At 41.5% G+C, this 23316-nt stretch overlaps 1 protein-coding gene across 1 annotated transcript in view; it reads left to right on the forward strand.

Annotated features, from left to right (window-relative positions):
* LOC126335707 (Down syndrome cell adhesion molecule-like protein 1 homolog) overlaps window positions 1-23316 on the forward strand; it is a 371152-nt gene that overhangs the window by 221470 nt on the left and 126366 nt on the right. Inside the window, exon 9 of the mRNA XM_049999164.1 lies at window positions 22911-23035. Within this exon, the coding sequence (XP_049855121.1) occupies window positions 22911-23035 (125 nt within the window). The remainder of the gene's footprint in view (window positions 1-22910; window positions 23036-23316) is intronic.

Consider the following 23316-nt stretch of genomic DNA (forward strand, 5'->3'; position numbering starts at 1 on the left):
TAATCTGCAAACATAAGACAACCCTGTATTTTTCAAAATGATGAATTTGGAAATAACCTCATCTTATAATTAAGTAAATATGGTACATTTGATGTCAAAGTGCAGTAACCATTCACAGATGGCAGGCAGGACAGCACTGGAGGGTATGTAAGATATGTTGTGGGGATCTGGAAAACAGTGCAGTCATTGTCATAATGCAGAAATGGAGCAATTTACCTGGCATCCAAAAGGGCATAATCATTAGCTTTCAGGCCAAGGGTGGAAGTATTTTTGATGTGGCTAAGGTTGGAAACTGTGTGCATGCTGCCATGGTTGACATATACCATGCATGGTATCAAGGCAGCTGTGGTGCACCATGGGCCATACATGGCAGGCATGAATGACAGCTGGGAAGATGTGTACAGGCAAATACATGTGCAACTGTTGAGCAACTGACCACCCAGATGAACCAAGGGGGTACCAACAATGTCTCCTCAATGACTCTTCAGAAAATATTGCTGCATATGGGTCTCTGCAACAGATGCCTGGTTCATGCACCCATACTGACTGCTGTTAATCAGTGACGAAGATTGGAATTTCTGCACCAATTCCACAGCTGGACGTCCACTGAGTGGCAACAGGTTGTAATGTTAAGCTCTCTATATACAGCTTAATCATTTTTGTGGACTTACTTGTTGAAGAATGCTGGTTCTGCTTTCTTGCAGCACCGATGTCCTCTGCCAGCACCGGACACTTCTCCGAAGATTTCACTGCTACAAATGGGAAATTTTCACTCTCTCGCTCTCTCTCTTCTTATTTAAAAAATACGCTACTCTTGGAATATCATTCAATGCACCAAACATATTTATTTCCTCTTTGTACAAAAAAACAACTAAACTTTATGAATTAAGCCCACACATTACTGGGCACTCAGAATCAGTTAATTACACATTTTTGAAGACAATTAATATATAAGCTTTTATTGTGGCTGACTATCCATGTTCAGTCCACGTACTCTCAACAGCAGTTCAATGTCTAATAAACAGTCACTATTTTGTGCCTCTCCATTTGTTTTTTAACAATACAATGCTACATTACTCTTTGCAGCCAGCCATGGATTTTCCAGGCCATATTTGCTTATTCTTGGCAGGTCGCGCTTAACATTTGCCAGCGCTGACGAATTATCTCCCTTCCAGTTTCGCCTGCACAGACAATAAATGTGTGCAGTATCCCATGCTCATCCTTACGCCCTGCTTTAAAATAATGTGTGTTCGAAACGGCTGGAACACAAGTGTCTCCAGACTTTTGTAAAATTCTGGGGGTACTACAAGATGGCCTTTTCAGATGAATCACATCTTATACTCCATGTGACAGATGGGTGTTGGTGTCAACAGAGAGAAATGTCTGAAAGCAAATACTCTGTAACAGTTGTTGAAATGGTCCAGGTTGCAGGAGGGAGCTTTATGGTCTGGGGAATGTTTTTGTGGCATTCTCTGGGTGATACTGTTATTCTAGAAGGCACAGTGGATCAACAAAAGAATGCAGCTATTCTTGGGGATGATGTCCACTCCTACATGCAGCACAAGGGTATGTACCAGCAGGACAATGCAAATTACCACACAGCTCATAGAATACGTGCCTGATTTGAAGAGTACCAGAATGGTTTTTTTTTTTTTTTTTTTACTCCCCTGTCCACCAAATTTCCCAGATGAAAACCCTATCAAGAATCTGTGGGACCATCTCAGTTGGACTGTTCGCAGTGTGGTTCCACAACCTTAGCACGGCTCACATTTCCCTGTTGATACCTTCCAAAATCTCATTGACTCTCTTCCTGCATGTCTTACACTGGTCTGCACTGTTAAAGGTAGTTATTCAGACTTTTGACAGGTCATAACATTAATGTGATTGGACATTGTGTATTGATTTCTCTGTAGAACCCCTTTACAGAAGCCAGGCTGAACTGTTTTTAATATATTATTCTCGTGAAGGTGATTCAGTACTCTGTTGTAAGCTGTTGTCTCAAATTTTTCTTAAAATGGGAAGGTGGGAGGTATATGTGTCTATAATTAGTTATCACTGGCTTTTTGCCACTTCCATTAATGGGTGTTAAAACTGCATACTTCCATCACTGAGAAAATCAGTGCAACCCATCATCTGATTACTGCTTAACGGGGTGGTTGTAGAGGTACTACCCAATTAGCAGAATATTATAGTACTCACACCAATATCGTATTATAGCACTCAGCTAAAATACACTGGTGTCCAATATTAAAGCAACAAACAGAAATTTTGCAAAGTTGCATTTTGCCGCAAAACAGTACAAACAGGTGAAACCAAAGTAGAAACCCTGTAAAGAATATAGAACATAAACAACTGCAACATGCATGAAAATGTTCTTCACCTTTTCCAACATAATAGATTCGCACACACATTCTGACAACTGGTTAACATGCTCACTGTGGAGAGTGACCACCTATGGAAGAAATACAGGCTCGGCAATGATGGAGCATGCTGTGAATAATGTCATCAATGGCATGTTGAGGCAATAACGTCTATTCTTCCTGCAGAGCTGCTAGCAAGTCTTAGAGAGTAGTTGGTTGATTCTGACATGAAGCAATCCATCTCCCTAGAACATCCCAGACAAGCTCTGTGAGATTCAAATCCAGAGAGTGAGCAGGCCACACCATGCTTGCAGTGTCTTCCATTTCCGAGAAAACATCAATCACGCGTGCTCTATGAGGTCGAGCATTATCGTCCATCAGTGCGAAGTCTAAGCACACAGCACCTTGCAACAACCATATATTAGGTCCCAAGACCTCATCATGAAACTGACAGCAGTTAAACCTTTCTGATTCACCCATACAGTTTCATGCAGAGGTGTTAGAGTGCTCAAAATAATCCTTGCGCACACCATTAGTGATCTTCCTCAACATCAGTCTTTTTCCACAACGTCTGGGTCTCAAAGTCATACAGCAAGTCTCCTACAATAAAGGCCACTCTGTTGAAGCCTTCTCAACACTATTTGCATCGATACAACATGTCCACTGGATGCTACAAGGACAGATGCCGGTTGCTGCACAATACTAAGGCAGTACTGTCACGCCTTACAACCAAACAACAGTCTTCTGTTTCTGATGTCACACATGGGTGGCCCTGCCCTGATCTTCATGATAAAGCTTTGATCTTCCTGAACTTTTGTCACATCCAAGAAACAACAGAATGATTCACATTAAGACATCAGGTCACATGAGTTTCGGACTGTACTGCTTCCATTCTTCCTATAGCCCTCCACCACAGATAGTCTGGTAGGCATCTTCTCTGTGCCATACAGCATTGTCTGTGACTGTGTACACAGCAACTGTGGATGTGGAACTACCCAGCAAACACTACTCCATTTGATAGGTGGCCTAACATTACCATTGACATCGTTTTCTGTTGACCAAAATGCCATCTTCCATGCAGAATGTGATCATACAGACATCTGTTGACAGTTTGTGTGATATATCATGAATTAGACACAAGAAGTTTGTTGCATTAATTTTGAACACCAATGTAGTAGTTGGAATTATGAAAGCGTTCAATCCCGCCCGTCTGCTTTGACCCATGACATCACAAATATGGCGAAAATGACCATAAACCACGATTCCAATATGGTGCTTATAAAATCGGTACGTACATATTATGAGGATGAAAATATATCGAAAAACAAACATACACACTTTCCACAAAAAGCTTAATGACACTAACAGGACAAGCACAGAAAATGGGGTGTTTTTGGGTGGGGGCAAATTAAATATAAACAAATTTAGACACTCACCCCCATACAAAACCACACAAAACGACGAAAAAAACTGACATCTCAAAACTCTCCAAATACCACTAAACACAATATCATCAGGAATCGGACACTTCCCTTGACCTATATAGCTCAACAGCAGCTCCTGATCCCATAAATTAGGATCAAACACTTCCCTTGGCCTATATAGCTCAAAAACATCTCCCGATACCAATATTAACATGCACCACCACACATTGGGATCGAACACTTCCCTTGACCTGCCCTCTGTTAATTTTATCTGTCATATCCATTCCTGAACAGAAAAAACAACCGATTAATTTTACTAAAATTACCATATGATGTACAGTGAACAACACTAAATTAACCTTCACACAAAATCATTAACTCACGGAAACGAATTCCACTACAAACACAGCTGACACTCCACCAATTCTGGATAATGAGCAAAAGCAAACTGAGCCCATTACACCACACAAACAAAAACCCTGAACATACTACCAGAGAGCACAACAAACCACAACACGACGACATCTACAAACACGCCACACTCACAAACCAAACTCCATGCTGTCATGACGTCACACACGACAACACCCTTACGTCATGGATCAAAGTGAACGCTTGGGATCGGGCGCTTCTGTCGACCCTAGTAGTTTTGTAAGAGAAGGGTTACATCTTTTCAGTGCCATGAGTTAAGTTGTATGTTTCACAGTTTACTTGGAAAAACTTATCTCTAGTGGCAGATTATACGATGCATATCCACTTTTGGCTGCATATTTTGAGCTACTTAGAAAGAATTCTTTGCAAAATTTAGCAGCCAGTGGATTGAATTTGACCTCATCTGTCTTGTTGCCACTGCCATCAGGGAGCCAAATAACATTTGTTTTACTGACCTCCTTTTTGTTTCCCATCTAATATTGCCCAAATTTCCAATGTTTATGTATCATTAATAGTTTTAGCCTGTCTGAAGAAATGAGTAAGAATTTTTTCAGTAGGACTTGTACTGCACCTTTACATCTTGGTTAGAGTTCATCCTCTGAAACAAATAAAGCTTTCTTTTTCTAGTAGAAGATATTCTGATTCATGACATCAGCCTCACTTTCTTGTGGCTTCTACTGTGATTATCTCTCATCCATTCTAATTGAAAAATGGTTCCATAGTATTGTAAAAATATTTTAGGGTTTAATTAAACCTGTTATCTACTTTGTGCTCATGGTAAGCTTCATCCTATTGTTCATCCAGTAAATTCTCTCTAATTAATGTGACTGAGTCACCATTTATGATTCTGTGAAACTGTACTTTTCCCTTCTTAGTTAACCTTATTGGCAGGGTTGTTTTAGCTGTCCCTTGATGATTGTGGTCATACCATCTATTATGGGCCTCACATTTATTTAATGAAAGGCAGTGGGATTTAAAAATAAATTACCAATTGTTGTTGCACTGTGTCTTCTGTTCTCATCAGTATGTGGGATAGCAATTTTAGGTACTTTTGATCAGTATTAGGAAATGAGACACTTAAAGTAGTAAAGGAGTTTTGCTATTTGGGGAGGAAAATAACTGATGATGGTCGAAGTAGAGAGGATATAAAATGTAGACTGGCAATGGCAAGGAATGCGTTTCTGAAGAAAAGAAATTTGTTAACATCGAGTATATATGTGTCAGGAAGTCATTTCTGAAAGTATTTGCATGGAGCATAGTCATGTATGGAAGTGAAACATGGACAATAACTAGTTTGGACAAGAAGAGAATAGAAGCTTTCGAAATGTGGTGCTACCGAAGAATGCTGAAGATAAGATGGGTAGATCATATAACTAATGAGGAGGTATTGAATAGGATTGGCAGAAGAGAAGTTTGTGGCACAACGTGACTAGAAGAAGGGATCAGTTGGTAGGACATGTTCTGAGGCATCAAGGGATCACCAATTTAGTATTGAGGGGCAGCGTGGAGGGTAAAAATCGTAGAGAGAGACCAAGAGATGAATAAACTAAACAGATTCAGAACGATGTAGGTTGCAGTAGGTACTGGGAGATGAAGAAGCTGGCATTTGATAGAGTAGCATGGAGAGCTGCATCAAACCAGTCTCTGGATTGAAGACCACATCAACAACAACAACAACATTGATCAGTATTACCTGATATGAAATTTGGTATTAAAATCTCTGCTAAGTCTTATCAGTAGAACGTTTCCAATTGCTTAATGAAATTTTAAACATTTACTATTTGAGACCTATAAATTTCTCGTCAGTGCAATGGCATTAGAATTGGATGTTTTGTGATTACAGCTTAGTCTCAATTTGCTTTTGGCATTAAGTGCTATCTGGCATATTTCTTGAACTTCAATTCAGTTTTTCTGCAATCTTTGCCTAGCAATTCAGACTCATTAAACTGATGTTTAAAATTAATATTTTGATTGGTTTGACAACAGGCAAGTGATTAATTTGCTTCATTGGTGCTCATGAAGTAATAACAGTGACAGTTCTTATGGCAGTGTTAAATGTACAACAGCTGATATGATTCACAAGAAAACTTTTATTTTGCTCAGTCAGCCACATTGGATAGCTTTGTATATACAGGGCTCGGACAGAAATATGGAAGCGCCACGTGAAATGCATGCAAAATGCAAATGCAAGCCAAACCTGCAGGTTGTATGGTGAAAAATAGCACCTGTGCAACATTCTTGAAGTAAGAATATGTAGGAACCGATAATAATCTATCCTTCTGCAGGCACAATGTATTTTGCTGTTGTGATGTAATGAGACAGGCAGATGGACAGCACTGCCTAAATAATCCTGTACGCATTGTGAGGAGCTCCACTTAAGCTCAACCCATGTTGCCCACAGTATGCAGAATCAGGCTCATCGAGCAGCGTCTACACCGTTCCATTCTTCAGCTTTCAATGATCCCTACTTTCTCTTGAGCATGCCTTTGCACATTGCATCATTGCCAAAATTTGATGTAACAATAAATCTGAGGATGTGTTGGCTGATGTCAGGCACCACTAGCTTGTGCTGGCTGTAACTAAGGCTTGCGCATTTCTCGGTGTGGCTGCCATGTAGATCGCCCCTTGGAGAGTGGAGCTTTGGAGCTGTGAGAAGCTGCCAGAGGCCTGCTTGTGACTATTATGTGCTTCACATAGGAAAGCAGCCCAATATTCAGCCATTCTGAGCATCCCCTTCCATAAGGTGTTGGCAGCCAGCAAGATTCATTCTCTTTCCATGTGGCTAGTTGTGAGTTATGAGAATCTCCCTCCTGCAAGCTGTACTGTTGCCATACTTCGCAACAATACAGTTTAATTCACAGTGTGATCATATTATTCATTCAGATATCGGTGTTATTTTCTTGTTGCCTTATAGCTGTGAATGTCTATCTTTAAACGTGTTAGTGTGATTTCCAAATAAATATGTCAAGTGACGGCAATAAATGTGAAATGCTCCACAAAGAGGCAAGGATGATTATTTACAGCATTTACAGCTTCTTCAAACGTAAATATGAAAGTGGGGCTCCCATCATTGACATTTTGAAGACACAAGAACGGACTGCAGAGGCGTGTGGTGTAGGTAAGAGAACTGCACAGCGAATTATAAATGAAAGTGTCACAGCAGTAGAAATGTCAGGAGAACTTGATTTCGTGTCGCTAGGAAAGCTTCAACATCGTAAGAAACCAATTACATGAATGGATGGTTTCAACAAGGATGTTTTAAGACACTCCGTCTTTGAAATTTATATGAATGGTAAATATCTGACTTTACAAAAACTTGTTAAAATTATTAATGACATAATGGCTTTAAAGGAAGTGCTTCATGAGTTCAAAGAATTTTGAAAGCCGATGGTTTCAAATATGTTAAAAGTAATGATGGGAGAAAAGTTTTAATGGATTGAAGTGACGTAGCTGCAGCACGAGCCACATTCCTGAGAAAGGAGCACAAAATAAGAGAAGGTAGTTCAACAGTGTATTACCTGAATGAAACATAGGTGAATCAAAATCATTCCCATAGTAAAAGTTCTTGAATTATTATTCTCCATACTTCTTCCAGTTTTCTGCCTGAGAGTAAAACTGTTTTTAGATGTAAGAAAAACAGCAGTGACTACCATTCAGAAATGAATGCTGTCACTTTCAAGAATTGGTTCACTGAACAATTCTTGCCATAGCTTGCTCTGCAAGCTGTCATTGTAATGAATAATGCCAGCTATCACTCAGCTGTAACAGAGAAAACACCGAGCACAAACACCAGGAAAGTGGATACTGTGCCCAGGCCGTAACATAAAAGTATTGCATACAGTATTAGCTAGACCCATGCAGAACTCCTGCAGCTCATTAATTTAAACAAGTCACATGTGAAAACGTATGAACTTGACTTACTTGCGCGTGAATGTAGTCACACAGTTTTGCATTTACCACCGTACTACTGCCAGCATAACCCAATTGAATTAATTTGGGCACAGGTTCAAGGCTATGTGGCAGAAAGGAATAAAACATTCAAGATAGCAGACATTGAATCACTTGTACATGAAACAATAGACAACATTTCCCCTTAGCCTGTGCAGATTGTGTGCAGCGCGCTGAAAAGCTTCAGGAAGATGACTTTGATAGGGAGATAAAGATGGATAGAAGCCTTGAACTCATAATCATAAATCTGCAGTCAGATGGTTTGGACACAGATGCAGATAGCAGCAACGATGGTATTACTATGATGTAGACTCAGGAAAAAAGTAAGGTAATAATAGTTCTTGTTTTTAAAGACTCATAATTTAATAAACTATTTTTGTGTTTCAGAATATCAGTTGCATTTATAGTGTATGAAAACATCCTGGTCTTTATTGTATCCTAAGACGTATGCAGACATTAACTTTTTATGAGTGACATACCTATAATTTTTAATGTATTTCCCAAAGTGAATTAGCTAGCTACTTTGTTAGTTGTGAACTTTAAGCTTTTCCCAGCATTTACTATACACTCACTAGAATGCAGCCAGACAAATTTGTCAAAAACTGCAATATTTTAAAAGGTAACAGCTAACAACCTGTCATTTTCAAGGCATGAATTGGAAAATGTGTTAAAATAACAGGGAAGTTTACCTGTCAAGATATCGGACATTTTCGACTTAGTTATAGGGTACATTCCCTCAAGTTATTCAGACATGATGTAAGTTGTTTGGTTGTTCCATGGATATGCTCTCTAACTGTACTGTGAAAAATGTTAGTTTACGCTCACAATAATGTTTTTCAGCAAAAAATATGACAACATACTGATCATTTACACTGTAGTATTTTGCATTAATCATTGTTACTAGTAGTTCTTTTTTGCAAACAGTGATTTAGACTTAACTACATTCAGATACACCCGCATAAACATATTATAAAATTTCACATTTTCAAAAAATTCTATAGAGCAGTTTTCAAGAAAATATAATGGTTTCAGTTTGTGTTTTGAGTTCATTTTGTTGCTCATTAGATTCTTCACTTCAATGATTAAGTTGTGAAAGATTATTGTGGCAAAATTTCTTACTCATTTCTGTGCCCAGTATTATGGATCATTGGTTAGTGTAAAAGATTTCTCTTCCTCTTATTGTAATGATGAATGTTAGCCTACTGTTGTTTTCAAATTTCAATTCATCATTGGAAACAACTGTTTATTGAGCTGCCTTCAATAAGTTCTAGAATGGACAGTATGTATTGTTACAAGTTTCTGTGTGAAAACACTTTCTTCCTTTAGGAAAAGTTATCAGAAGCTATGATGCCATAACAAATTAGTGAACAAAAGTAGAAAAATTAAGTCAACTTTTGAAATTTGCAACTGCATCTCTGCTGCTACCCATAAAGGGATAAGTTGCAGAGCTTGGAAGCTACAGATTTGTAGCCTGTGAGTTTCATTTTCAGTTTTTATCTACAGGCAACTACATATTACTGTTTTTTCTTATAATCACACCAAAATGAGAAATATTGTAAGCAATCTCAATGGCCTTGTCACTGGACAATCGTCTTTGTGAGAAAAAATGTACTTGACGTGTCAGTTACTCTTGCCTTCCAACATTACGTGAAATAAAGCTGTTGAGCACCTGGCCTAACATGTCAACATTTGAATTAAGATTTATCTCATAAACATGACTGATCAAATCAGTTATAAAATGTATTATCTTCCTCACAGATCTGAATGTGTAATAGGATTAATAGGATATACTGTAAGAAAATGAATCTGATTTTTCTCAGCACCAACACAGTTTGGCAATATGGACTTTGTCTGCTTTCTACCACCACGCTTACACAAACCTCATCCCTCCACATTTCACTATTGCTCCATCTCTATGCACGGAAGCACCATCTTATGTGGTGCTGGCTTAAGAAGATCTGAAGCTCATGTGCTTTCTGGTGACATCAGTGGCAGCACGATGGTGGCAAGCTAGCCTGCAGTGATTAGTTGGCAGTCAGTGACGTCAGCGCGCAGGCTGGCTGAGAGCACAGTCGGTGTGTCCACATACAGCTGGCTAGTGACAGAAGCAGCAGGCTGTGCACAGCCCATAGCCATGTGTGGTTCCTTTTTGGGGGAACTGACACACAAGCAAAGTCTGGTTGGCAGTTAATATCATGAAACAAAGCATTCACAAGTTGTGCTGTTCATATTTCATTAAATTCACTGGCGCAGTCTGATATGGAAGCATGGCATGGCATTCAGTCCGACCTTGATGCTCAAGACTATGGAGGCAGGGGAACTGCATGAAGTGACTTAACTTGAGCCCGGCGCCGTTATGACTCACACGCTGGTCCCGATACAGCAATGGACTAGCCTGGTGACATGGTGGGCGAAGTCCAGAGTTTGACAGGAATACAAACACAGACACTTGCATGGCAGTTAATCAAGTCTCAAAGTCTGACACAATGGAGGCACAGATGTGAGTGCAGGAGCTCCGATGCAAAAGCTGCCGATGAGCTATGAGGTAATGACTATAGCTTGAGTGGAGACCAGCTGATGATGTATTCCACTGGACAAAAGGTCTCTACAGGAAACAGTGGCTTGGGGGCATATTCTAACCCCATATGATGGCTGGCATGCATGCAGGCTGACTCCCATGTCATGTTGTTAATAAGTAGCTTGGGCATTTGTAGTGGACATGGCAGCCAGCATGTGTGATGTAGCTTGTGGGGGTGATTGGTGTACCTGTGGTAGGCACAGACTGAGCAGTTGCACCACCTGCCTGGGCTTGGTGGGTGGGGACTGAGGCATATGTGGCAGTGCAGTGATAGCTGACAGCATTCGTGTGCCAGCAGCTGTGCCGGAGAGCCTCTCTGTCTGGTAATGTGGAAATTGTCATGCATCAACAGGTTACCTTCCACTGTATCGAAGAAATAACCAGCTGCCGGAGTGGATAAGACATAAATCAGCTTTACTTGGTCAATCAAGAGTTTAGATGGCTCACCCTTTCACCCTTGTACTTTATGTCGATTTCCCCCCCCCCCCCCCCTCCCGCCCCACTGTGAGTGATTTCATGTTGTGGCCCTAAGTAGGGCGACCGATATGGTGGCTCCACTACATCAATGCACAACATTACAATGTGTACATCATTGTAGACTGCCATGTATAAATCCTTTGCTGGAGCCATGCCATGTCAGTGCATGTTATTGGTGGCTGGCCATATGGCTGTTCAGATGTTCTACCAATATTAGGGTACTTCCTCCATGAAATCTCCAGGAATGGAGAGTTGTGTTATCTGTAGATGAAGGGCCAAGCTCTTTCTTCGGTGAACCTTGCAGTCTGAGGAGTACTAACGGAAGTGCTTCCATCCAGATGATGTGGTAAATGGAAACCACTTTGAGACATAGGCTGGTGGAGGCATGGTGGCACAGGAAGTCGAGCTGGACATCACTCTCCTGTTCATGGGCAAAATCTTTAAAGTTTATAGGAGGAGAGACAACAGCAGAAGTGTGGGACACACTGATAGCAACAATATTGGCTACCCCAGAAATACCACAAATGTTTGTGGAGCACTGTCATGTACTCCAACTGCTGGGACTGGTGTGGTGAACATTTGGTGATGTTGACCTGAAACAAGTGAGTGATGGGCTTGTGGTTGGTATAAGTCATGAAGGAATAGGCTTCTACTGACAGGTGGAAGTATTTTACTGCCTCATACACTGTGAGAAACCACACTCATAGGCACTCCAAGCATTTTGTGACATCATTAGCTTCAATGAGATGAAGCTGAGTGGCTGTCAGCTACTGTGGGCGTGCTGCTGGAGCACTGCACCTACAGTAATCTGGCCAGGGGCAACAACCACTCCCAGTTCAGTGTCGTAGACTGGGTGCATGGGTAATGTCAGTTTTGCGAAGTTTCATTTGGTTTGGGTGAAGCTTTGTTCCATTGTGTCTGTCCAGTGCACAGGAATCCATTCCTTCACAGTGGGGATGTGCAGAGCTCCAGTTGGCAGCTCCTCCACAGCAGCAGCATTAGGGAGAAGTGCCGATAAAACTTCTGCATGCCAAGGTAGTGGTGTAACTCTTTATGTGTTGGTGGGTGTGGCATTTTTAAGGTTTCCTATACCTTATAAGGTAATGGCAAGGATCCATGTGGAGTGAATAAGTGTCCCAGAATCTCTGTTTCCATGGCAAAAAATATGCACTCCAGGGGACTAACAATAATGCTGACCTCACCCAGGTACTGAAAGACAGTTGTTAGGGAATGGCAATGGAGCTCGGGGGACTTCAAGATGACCAAGATGTCATCAAGATACATGAAACAACTTGGTGAACCTTGTAAGATGCCATCCAGTGAATGCTGCCAGGCCTGGGAAAGATTCTGAAGACCAAATGTTGTATACATGTTCTTGAAGAGCACAAATGGTGTGATTATTGCCATTTTTTTAATGTCTTCAGCCGCCACTGGAATTTATGTGAACATCTTTGTGCAGTCGATTGTGTTGTAAATTACTGAGCCCACCAAGGCATGGCTCAAATCTTGAAGGTGTGCTACCGTGTATCATTCCAGCAGTATTCATGAATTCAAGACATGATAGTTCCCATATGGGCACCACAGATTGTCTTTTTTTTGGAACTGAGTGTAAGGCAGAGGACCATGAGGTGCTTGATGGTCAGACAATGCCTTGGCATAGCATGGCATTAACTCAGCTTATGCTGCAGCAAGCCTGCTGGGTGCAAGTCAATATGGTGACATGAAGTGGTAGGACAGGGTGTGGTTACGATGTGGTGGACTGTTGACTGTTTCACAGCCCTCAGAGCATCGGGCAGGTGAGTGAGCTCTGGAAATTTGTTGATGATGTCAGCATACAGCCTGGGACAATTAATTGGTTTTGTGCTGAACACAGCAGCCTGCCATCGCTATTCTGCTATCTTCAAACTTGTAGTTGTGTCTGTCAGCTGGGTGTTTGTGATATCAGCAAGTATCTTGTAGTGTCTAAGGAAATCCAGGCTTCGGGTTGGCTTGTTGATGTCAACCACAGTGGCGGTCCACAAGAATGTGTGGCATAGTCGGAGATCCAGATTTCATTGGTATATCATAGATTTAGATTGTTGAAGTATATGCAACCCTGAGAGAGAGTTCCCTGGTGATCTTCTGGTTGAGAGGTCGAAAGCTGTGTCTACAATGTATCTGACACCACCAGCCTGCTCCACAATAGAGAGATGCTTTGATATGGCACTGCAGCTGTGTACATCTAATCCTGGCATTTGGGTGTGAACAGGGTTTCTGGCACTTTGTCTCATCATTACTGAAGCAGGCATGGTACTAGCAGAACTGATTTGGTGGCTGATTTGATGGTTGCTGAGTACAGCTAGAGTGGCTGGTGCTGCATTGCCAGCTGAGCAAGTCGGATCATCAGTAGTTGGATCAGATGCTGCTGTTGAGCCTGCTGCATTCTGTTCACAACTGCACCAACTGATCGATCTCCATACTCAGTGCTGCCAAGTTCTGAAGTAGCTGGTGCAATCAGCACCTGAGACAGTAGGTGTGGGAGTTGTGTGCCACCATGGATATGGGGGAACAGTGTCATAGGCTGCTGCAGCTACGGCACAGGGGACCATTGTCAGCATGTCGTGCACCTGATCAGCCAAGTCAGCAGAGCCATCCAGCTGCATATCGGTCTGCATAGCTATGAGAGCCTGCACCTTTGCTGGGAGGCTGCACATGCAGATAGCATGCAGCAGCAAGTCTGGAACCGTGTAGCACTGTACAAGGCTCTGCAGATGGCACAGGAACTGAGATGGCCTCTTGTCACCACATTCCTATTGGCACAGCAACTGATGTACTCATTGCTCCCCTTTAATTGGTGACATCATTGGGGCAGCAATTATATCCCAGACTTGGACAGTGTAGTTCTGGTTGAGCTGGCTCATGACAGGCCCAAATTTGGCGAGGTCACAGGTTATATTGTTACTCAGGAAGGTAACCTCCATTTGTCTGAACCACATGAATGGCTCATGGGGCCAAAATGGAGGCAGCCTGACCAATGTCTGCCCAATGCTTGTCACTACTCCAGCAGTGTGACATTGCTGAGCTGGTCCTGGGCGTGTGAAGCCTCTGCATGTGGGCATGCCTGTGATTGTACACTAGCAGATCTTCTATAGTCTTTTGCAGTTCCTCTAAGGCTGCCATCTTGGTTTAGAGTCAATTCCTCACACTAGGGAAAAGCAGGAAATAAAGATAATTTGACAGAAAATAGATAAGTAATCAGAGTTGAAAGAGTTTTCACATGTGACTAAGGGTGAACAAAGAATTGTTTGTTTCGTAACAAGATAGTGTTTGCACACAAGGATGTCAGCTTGATTACACTCACGATTCCACTTCACAGAGTTCATCACCACATGTTTACTCTACAGATCTTGTTGAGGTCACCAGTGAAGCAGGAACATGTAGGACTGCTGGTTAAAAGTTAATAGTGTGATGCGCCAGTTTTATTCCTCACACACACACACTGTGCTCAGGGTGTAGGAAGTGGTGATGGTAATTGACAGAAAACCTGTTGGCATAATGGTACATTTATTTGTGGCAAAGGAGTATGCAATCAGTTGATAATATTTTGTAAGAATGAAAGTCGTTGCTCTTAAATTCATGTTGTCACAGTAATGGGCATTGCTCGAATGCTATTCCCAGGGAATGTACACTACTCAGTGATTGATCACATTGTTTGATTGCATTACTACGAGAAAAACAATGGATGCGTGAGCCATCAAAACCAGTAACCATCTTCCAACCCAAAATGCACTGTGAACTTCACAGTCATGATGTAAAAAGATTGACGAATGGATGGTGCTGTCTAAATAATCCCATATGTGTTGTCAGGAGCTCACATTAAGCTCGACCGATATGGTCCAAAACAATTTGAATCAGACTTGTTGAACAGTATTTACATTGTTCATTGCTTTATGTTGTGCATACCACTGCCAAGATTTGTCTAAACGGTAAATTTGTGGGTGAGTTGTCAGATGCTGGCTGCTAGTTTGTACTGGCTGTAACAACAGCTTGCACATTTCTCTGCAGTAGACACAACCCAACATGTTGCAAGTGTCAGTATTTGCCAGAGCAGTGTTCTGTGCAGTTGTGAGTGCATTGTGTTGGAGCAATGTGAATTTGAATATGGGAAAATTGTTAATGCTTGTACGGTGGATGCTTCTGTAATCAGGGTAGCTGAAGTATTTGTGTTTCAAGAGTCACTGTATCTTAGATTTGTACCAGTTACTTGGAAAGCCGAAAAAAATCATGCACTGACTCACAATTCAGTCAAAAGTGTGTGTTGAGCGACCGTCACAAAATGTCATTGACATGGATTGTGACAGGAAATAAGAGGACAACAGCCGCAAAAGTCACCACAGAACAGAATGTCACACTCATGAACCCAATCAGCACCAAAAACATGCACAATCCTTCATATACAGGGAACTACAGGCTGAGCCAGAATTCTGAAACGTCCCATTAGTGACAGGAATTTCTGTAACAGGAAAACGTAGTGCCAAGGTCATAAAGCCTGGACTGTCAAACAATGGAAGAAAGTGATTTGGGCACTTAGTCTTAATCCAAACTGTTTCCAACTTCTGCCCAAGTTTAAATCCAAAGAATGAAACATGTTGGGGTCAGTTATGATTTGGGCAATGTACTGTGGTATTCCATGGGGCCCACTGTTAGTCAGTAAAGTTGCTTTACTGCCAAGGTTTCTGTGACCATTTTGGCTGACCAGGTCCATCTCAGAGTACAATGTGTGTTCCCTAGTGGTGGTAATGTGTTAAAAATGACATGGCCCCTGTTCACACTGCTGGTTTTGTGAGCACAGACAGAAGGATACATGACTCCGTCATCATTATTCGACTTGCCGCTATTTTGCCGAAAGAGTGGTGTAAGATTCCCCTGAAAACCATATAGGTCCTGTGGTTTCATTCTCAAAGGACTGTAAGCTGTTTTGAATGCCAACAGGTTTCCTACACTGTATCAGGCATGGTAACATGTGGTTGTTTGGTGTTTTTATATTTTTGTCCAACCCTGCAGAATATGCACCAATTATCATAGTGATTAGCATTATAGTCATCACATAACCTGATAGAGAGATGCTGTAACAAATTTAGAATGTAGAAATAATGACAACTACAGACATGAAGAACTTTCAGAGTAACACTGAGATAGCTTGGTGGAGGAAGGGCTTATCAATAAATTAGATACAACAGAGAAACTGCTCTGCATTGCCACCACCCAAGAAGATACCACAGCACTTTAACAACTTGCAAGTTTTCCCAGTGCTGACTTGTGTGCAATTAATGAAGAAAGTCCTTTTATTTTATTTGTAGCGAGTAATGACAAAAATGTAAGCAGGCTACACCCTGTGGCTATTGGAAAGCTCATTAGGTGGGAATATGAGTCATTATTTAAACCTGTAATTACCATTATTATGGCTGCAAGGATAAAAACTGTTTGAACAAAGCAAGTTTTGATGCCTACATCACCAAGTTACTTACTACTAAACAATGTATTGTAAGCACAGTGCATATATAGCTTATAAGTATGAAGAATTGCTAAATAAAATGGTGTATGGTCATGAGTCACAGCAGTTAGGCAATTTAGCAAATTCATATGGGGGAAAACAAGAAAGCTGTTACCAGTTTGTGTTTGGACATTCTGATCTGAGTGAGTCACACAATTCACTTATATTCCAGTGAACATGATTGATGTGTAGACAGTGACAAAAGTTTTCTGTGATGATTTTCACAAGACACTGAACTCCAGGTAACCAAACACTGCAAGTAGAAGAATACAGTTTCACAGTTGCAAAGATAAAAAAGTCTTGGAACTTCATAAGTGATAAGCTCAAATGGGAACATCATATCAGAAGATGTGAAGAAGCATGTAATATCATAAGACCTACGACTGGAACATGGTTGGCTGCCAATCGACAAACAGCGATAACTGTATTCTAGAGCCTATTAAGGACATGCTTTCATTATGGTTACATGTGCTATGGTTCAGCACCAGTGAGCCCACCTGAGCTCAACATTGTGTAGTAGAATTCCTGGCATGTAATTATATGGCTATTATGTTGACAGATTCATAAGTGGTTGAAGCAAATTAGACACTGTTAAAACAGTGTGCAAACAATTTCCTTCTTTATTTATATTTTGAAGATATGTGTCTCTATATGATAAAATATGAGCAGTGTATGTATTGTATGGCCAGAAAATATGTGGCAAATCAACAACTTCCACCAGTAGTGGTGTAGATTAGGTTAGGTTAGATTATATTTACTTTCATTCCAATTGATCTGCAGTGAGGAGGTCTTCCAGGATGTAGAACATGTCAGAAAAACAATAATACATGACAAATATTTACAGCTGAAACAAATCAGCTAATGCACCTTCCACTGGTTCCAGGTGGAATGATCATCATTTTTTTAATGAACAATATGAAATAATCATTTTACAAACACTAATGCACTGAATTTAAAATAAAAAAAGTGCTTTATTTATTTATAAGGTAATAAACAAGTAATAGAACTACTACTACAATACTTATTTACAATGAAGACATTACTCCACTGAAATGGTGCAGAAGTTAAGACTGTACTCTCTACACACACTTATTTACAATGAACATATTACTGCACTGAAATGGTGCAGACATTCAGAGATATATATATACACTCCTGGAAATTGAAATAAGAACATCGTGAATTCATTGTCCCAGGAAGGGGAAACTTTATAGACACATTCCTGGGGTCAGATACATCACATGATCACACTGACAGAACCACAGGCACATAGACACAGGCAACAGAGCATGCACAATGTCGGCACTAGTACAGTGTATATCCACCTTTCGCTGCAATGCAGGCTGTTATTCTCCCATGGAGACGATCGTAGAGATGCTGGATGTAGTCCTGTGGAACGGCTTGCCATGCCATTTCCACCTGGCACCTCAGTTGGACCAGCGTTCGTGCTGGACGTGCAGACCGCGTGAGACGACACTTCATCCAGTCCCAAACATGCTCAATGGGGGACAGATCCGGAGATCTTGCTGGCCAGGGTAGTTGACTTACACCTTCTAGAGCACGTTGGGTGGCACGGGATACATGCGGATGTGCATTGTCCTGTTGGAACCACAAGTTCCCTTGCCGGTCTAGGAATGGTAGAACGATGGGTTTGATGATGGTTTGGATGTACCGTGCACTATTCAGTGTCCCCTCGACGATCACCAGAGGTGTACGGCCAGTGTAGGAGATCGCTCCCCACACCATGATGCCAGGTGTTGGCCCTGTGTGCCTCGGTCGTATGCAGTCCTGATTGTGGCGCTCACCAGCACGGCACCAAACACGCATACGTCCATCATTGGCACCAAGGCAGAAGCGACTCTCATCGCTGAAGACGATACGTCTCCATTCGTCCCTCCATTCACGCCTGTCGCGACACCACTGGAGGCGGGCTGCACGATGTTGGGGCGTGACGGCCTAACGGTGTGCGGGACCGTAGCCCAGCTTCATGGAGACGGTTGCGAATGGTCCTCGCCGATACCCCAGGAGCAACAGTGTCCCTAATTTGCTGGGAAGTGGCGGTGCGGTCCCCTACAGCACTGCGTAGGATCCTACGGTCTTGGCGTGCATCCGTGCGTCGCTGCGGTCCGGTCCCAGGTCGACGGGCACATGCACCTTCCGCCGACCACTGGCGACAACATCGATGTACTGTGGAGACCTCACACACCACGTGTTGAGCAATACGGCGGTACGTCCACCCGGCCTCCCGCATCCCCACTATACGCCCTCGCTCAAAGTCTGTCAACTGCACAGACGGTTCACGTCCACGCTGTCGCAGCATGCTACCAGTGTTAAAGACTGCGATGGAGCTCCGTATGCCACGGCAAACTGGCTGACACTGATGGCGGCGGTGCACAAATGCTGCGCAGCTAGCGCCATTCGATGGCCAACACCACGGTTCCTGGTGTGTCCGCTGTGCCGTGCGTGTGATCATTGCTTGTACAGCCCTCTCGCAGTGTCGGGAGCAAGTATGGTGGGTCTGACACACCGGTGTCAATGTGTTCTTTTTTCCATTTCCAGGAGTGTATATATATATAGGGAAACATTCCACATGGGAAAAATATATCTAAAAACAAAGATGATGTGACTTACCAAACGAAAGCGCTGGCACGTTTATAGACGCACAAACATACACACAAAATTGAAGCCCTCACAACCAACGGCCACCCCACTAGGAAAGAGGGAAGAAGAGGGAAAGATGAAGGGATGCAGGTCCCAAGGGAGAGGGCAAGGAGTCACTCTAATGCCAGGAACGGAATGACCCACCCTAGGAGGAAAAAAGGACAGGCACACACTCAGGCACACACACACACACATCCACCTGCACATACAGAGACATAAGCAGACATTTATAAAGCAACGAGTTTGGGCAGAGATGTCAGTCGAGGCGGAAGTACAGAGGCAAAGATGTTGTTGAAAGACAGGTGAGGTATGAGGAATTAGTGGAGGTTGAGTCCAGAGAGGGGAGAGGGTGGGGAGTCGTTCCGGTCCTGGGGGCGGGGGGACTTGCCTTCGAGGGGGTGGGGGGAGGGGGGGGGGGGGAGAGACGGGTGTGCATTCGCACACATGTCCGTCCGCACATGTGCGGGTGCAGGCAGACATATTGTGTCTGTATATGTGAGGATGGATGTGTGTGTGGTGTGTGTGTGTGTGTGTGTGTGTGTGTGTGTGTGTGTGTGTGTGTGTGCGTGTGTACCTGTCCTTTTTCCCCCTAAGGTAAGTCTTTCCTCTCCCAGGATTGGAATGACTCCTTACCCTCTCCCTTAAAAACCACATCCTTTCGTCTTTCCCTATCTTTCCCTCTTTCCTGACGAAACAACGGTTGGTTGCAAAAGCTTTAATTTTGTGTGTATGTTTGTGTTTGTTTGTGTGTCTATCGACCTGCCAGCGCTTTCTTTTGGTAGGTATCATTATCTTTGTTTTTAGATATATTTTTCCCATGTGGAATGTTTCCCTATATAGGAAAAATATATCTAAAAACAAAGATGATGTGACTTACCAAACAAAAGCACTGGCAGGTCAATAGACACACAAACATACACACAAAATTCTAGCTTTCGCAACCGGCGGTTGCTTCATCAGGAAAGAGGGAGGGGGAGGGAAAGATGAAAGGATGCAGGTCCCAAGGGAGAGGGCAAGGAGTCACTCCAATGCCAGGGTGGGGAAAAAAGGACAGGCACACACTCGCACACACACACACACACACACACACACACACACATATCCATCTGAACATACACAGACGCAAGCAGACATTTGTAAAGACAAAGAGTGTGTGTGTGTGTGTGTGTGTGTGTGTGTGTGTGCGAGTGTATACCTGTCCTTTTCTCCCCCTAAGATAAGTCTTTCCTTTCCCGGGATTTCCCAAACTCTTTGTCTTTACAAATGTCTGCTTGTGTCTGTGTATGTGCAGATGGATATGTGTGTGTGTGCGAGTGTATACCTATCCTTTTTTCCGCCTAAGGTAAGTCTTTCTGCTCCCGGCATTGGAATGACTCCTTACCCTCTCCCTTAAAACCCACATCCTTTCATCTTTCCCTCTCCTTCCCTCTTTCCTGACGAAGCAACCGCCAGTTGCGAAAGCTCGAATTTTGTGTGTATGTTTGTGTTTGTTTGTGTGTCCATCGACCAGCCAGTGCTTTTGTTTGGTAAGTCACATCATCTTTGTTTATATATATATAAACAAAGATGATGTGACTCACCAAACAAAAGCGCTGGCAGGTCGATAGACACACAAACAAACACAACAAACACAAACATACACACAAAATTCAAGCTTTCGCAACCAACCGTTGCTTCTTCAGGAAAGAGGGAAGGAGAGGGAAAGACGAAAGGATGTGGGTTTTAAGGGAAAGGGTAAGGAGTCATTCCAATCCTGGGAGCAGAAAGACTTACCTTAGGGGGGAAAAAGGACAGGTATACACTCGCACACACACATATCCATCCGTACATACATAGAAACAAGCAGGAAAAATGTTATGTTCAATATGAAGAGAAAACATTGATAAATTGTGATAGCTTTGATGAAATACCACTTTGGAATCCCTTGTAGGGAAAGCTAGACAGCTTTGTCAAATAAACATCTGCAAATGGCACTCTGAAATGTGCTTAAAGACTGCGATTCATGTTCTCAGAAAGCAAGTGACAGTAACCTGCCGAGACAAATGAGAAACAACTTCTAAAATCGAAGGTAGCTGTTGTGCATTAATTCATCCAATACTTAAGCAGTACCATGGTTTCATAAGATAAAAACATCAAGAAGTTTTACACCATCTATGGCAAGGCTGAAGTTTAATCATCAAAAGTTCCAGAAACTTCTTCACGAGATCAACTTTAGTACCATATCGTTTTACATTGTGATCGAAATAGGAGCACTTAAAAATATTTAAATGTAAATTCAAAAAAATTGACCATCAGTACGTAATCAGTCCCAAAATCTTATTCGCTATTAATAATATCCCAACTATTGTACAAGTTTCTGATCAACACATACATCTTATCACAGGAAACTAATTACTTAACTAATGAAACTTACTTTGTCCATTCATCATATGCAACATCTTTAAAAGGAAAACAATATAACTGATCCTATAATTTTAGATAGATTATACTCTGTCATTAACACAGATTGAGATGGAAAATGCATATAGTTGTGATGGAAGATAGCACACAATATAAAAAAGATGTATTGGTTTGTACTTTCCTGTTAGACAATGTACCCATGTGTGCCATATCATATCCATCAGTTTAGTGACACTCTATTTTAAATACTGTATGTCAGAATTTGTATTCTATATTTTTTCTTACAAATCAGTTTCTACTTCATTAATGAATTTTCCCTGTCTAAATTATTAATATGTTCCATTTGAAGATAAGCATATCTTTGGATATAACTGTGAAGTCAAGCCTATTGACAGATACTATTCTTTTTTGGCTAACCATGTTTTGATTTTAGTCAGCTGATTGAACTACATTTTGTGAAACCTATATAAGAGAACAGTGATGTATTGTCAAAAGTTTCAAATTTCAGCTAAAGAAAACCAATTTTGTAAATTGTACAATATGTTTTATTTCATATAATACTTATGCTAAGGTAAATAAAAGCATTTCAGTACTTGAAGCACTATCACAAACAATATAATGATTTGCAATATGGGTTAAATAATTACAAGCAACATCTCAAAGTCATTGATCAACTTTCTGGAATAGCTCCAAAATGAATGATGATCTGCCATATGTACTCATATCTAAGCCTGCCCCTACAATTCTTTCCTTCTGCCATCCGTTCAGCTATTGTTTTCTACAATGACTCATGTTGTATATGTGGCCAACCGCTCTGACTCTTTGCTTCATAATGTTCTATATTAATTTTTTTTCTTGTAGACTCAGTACAAGAATTATTTGTTCCTTGCTCGATCTGACTATCTGATTTTCCCCATTGAACTTGTTTTGCAGCACATGATGAATCCATAATTCAGTCTGCACCTGAACAGTTATCATCCGATTTTCAAAAGTTCAGTGAATGCTGATTTCTAAAGTTTACCAACTAATATATCAGCCATGCAGGTACAGTCTTAACTTATTTATGTATTAATTTATGAATCTTATTGTTTTAACAGGGTTCTCAATAATGGCAGTCTTTGGATTGAGAATGTTTTGCCAGAAGACAAGGGCTATTATTCATGTGAGGCAAAAAATGAAATTGGAATGGCACTGAATAAAATTATTTATGTTACTGTGCATGGTAAGTATACAAAACTGTTATCATTCCCTATCAGTTTGTCCAATATTTCTTCATAACAAACTTGCGCATTTATTATTATTAAAACTTCTGTTCTGTGAAAAAGTTTTAAGTATTAACCCTAAACAGACAACCTCAAATTGTTGGCATTTGCTACTTTGGTGACAGCATTAGTAGGCTAATGGACACTTATAAATATTGAAATTTTCTAAAATGCTGTTAGTTCCTCACCAAAAATGTTAGGGAATTAGTAACTCATGCTGTCCTACAAATCTAAAGACTGT

The sequence above is a fragment of the Schistocerca gregaria genome, chromosome 2 (genome assembly GCF_023897955.1).
Source record: "Schistocerca gregaria isolate iqSchGreg1 chromosome 2, iqSchGreg1.2, whole genome shotgun sequence".
NCBI lineage: Eukaryota > Metazoa > Arthropoda > Insecta > Orthoptera > Acrididae > Schistocerca > Schistocerca gregaria.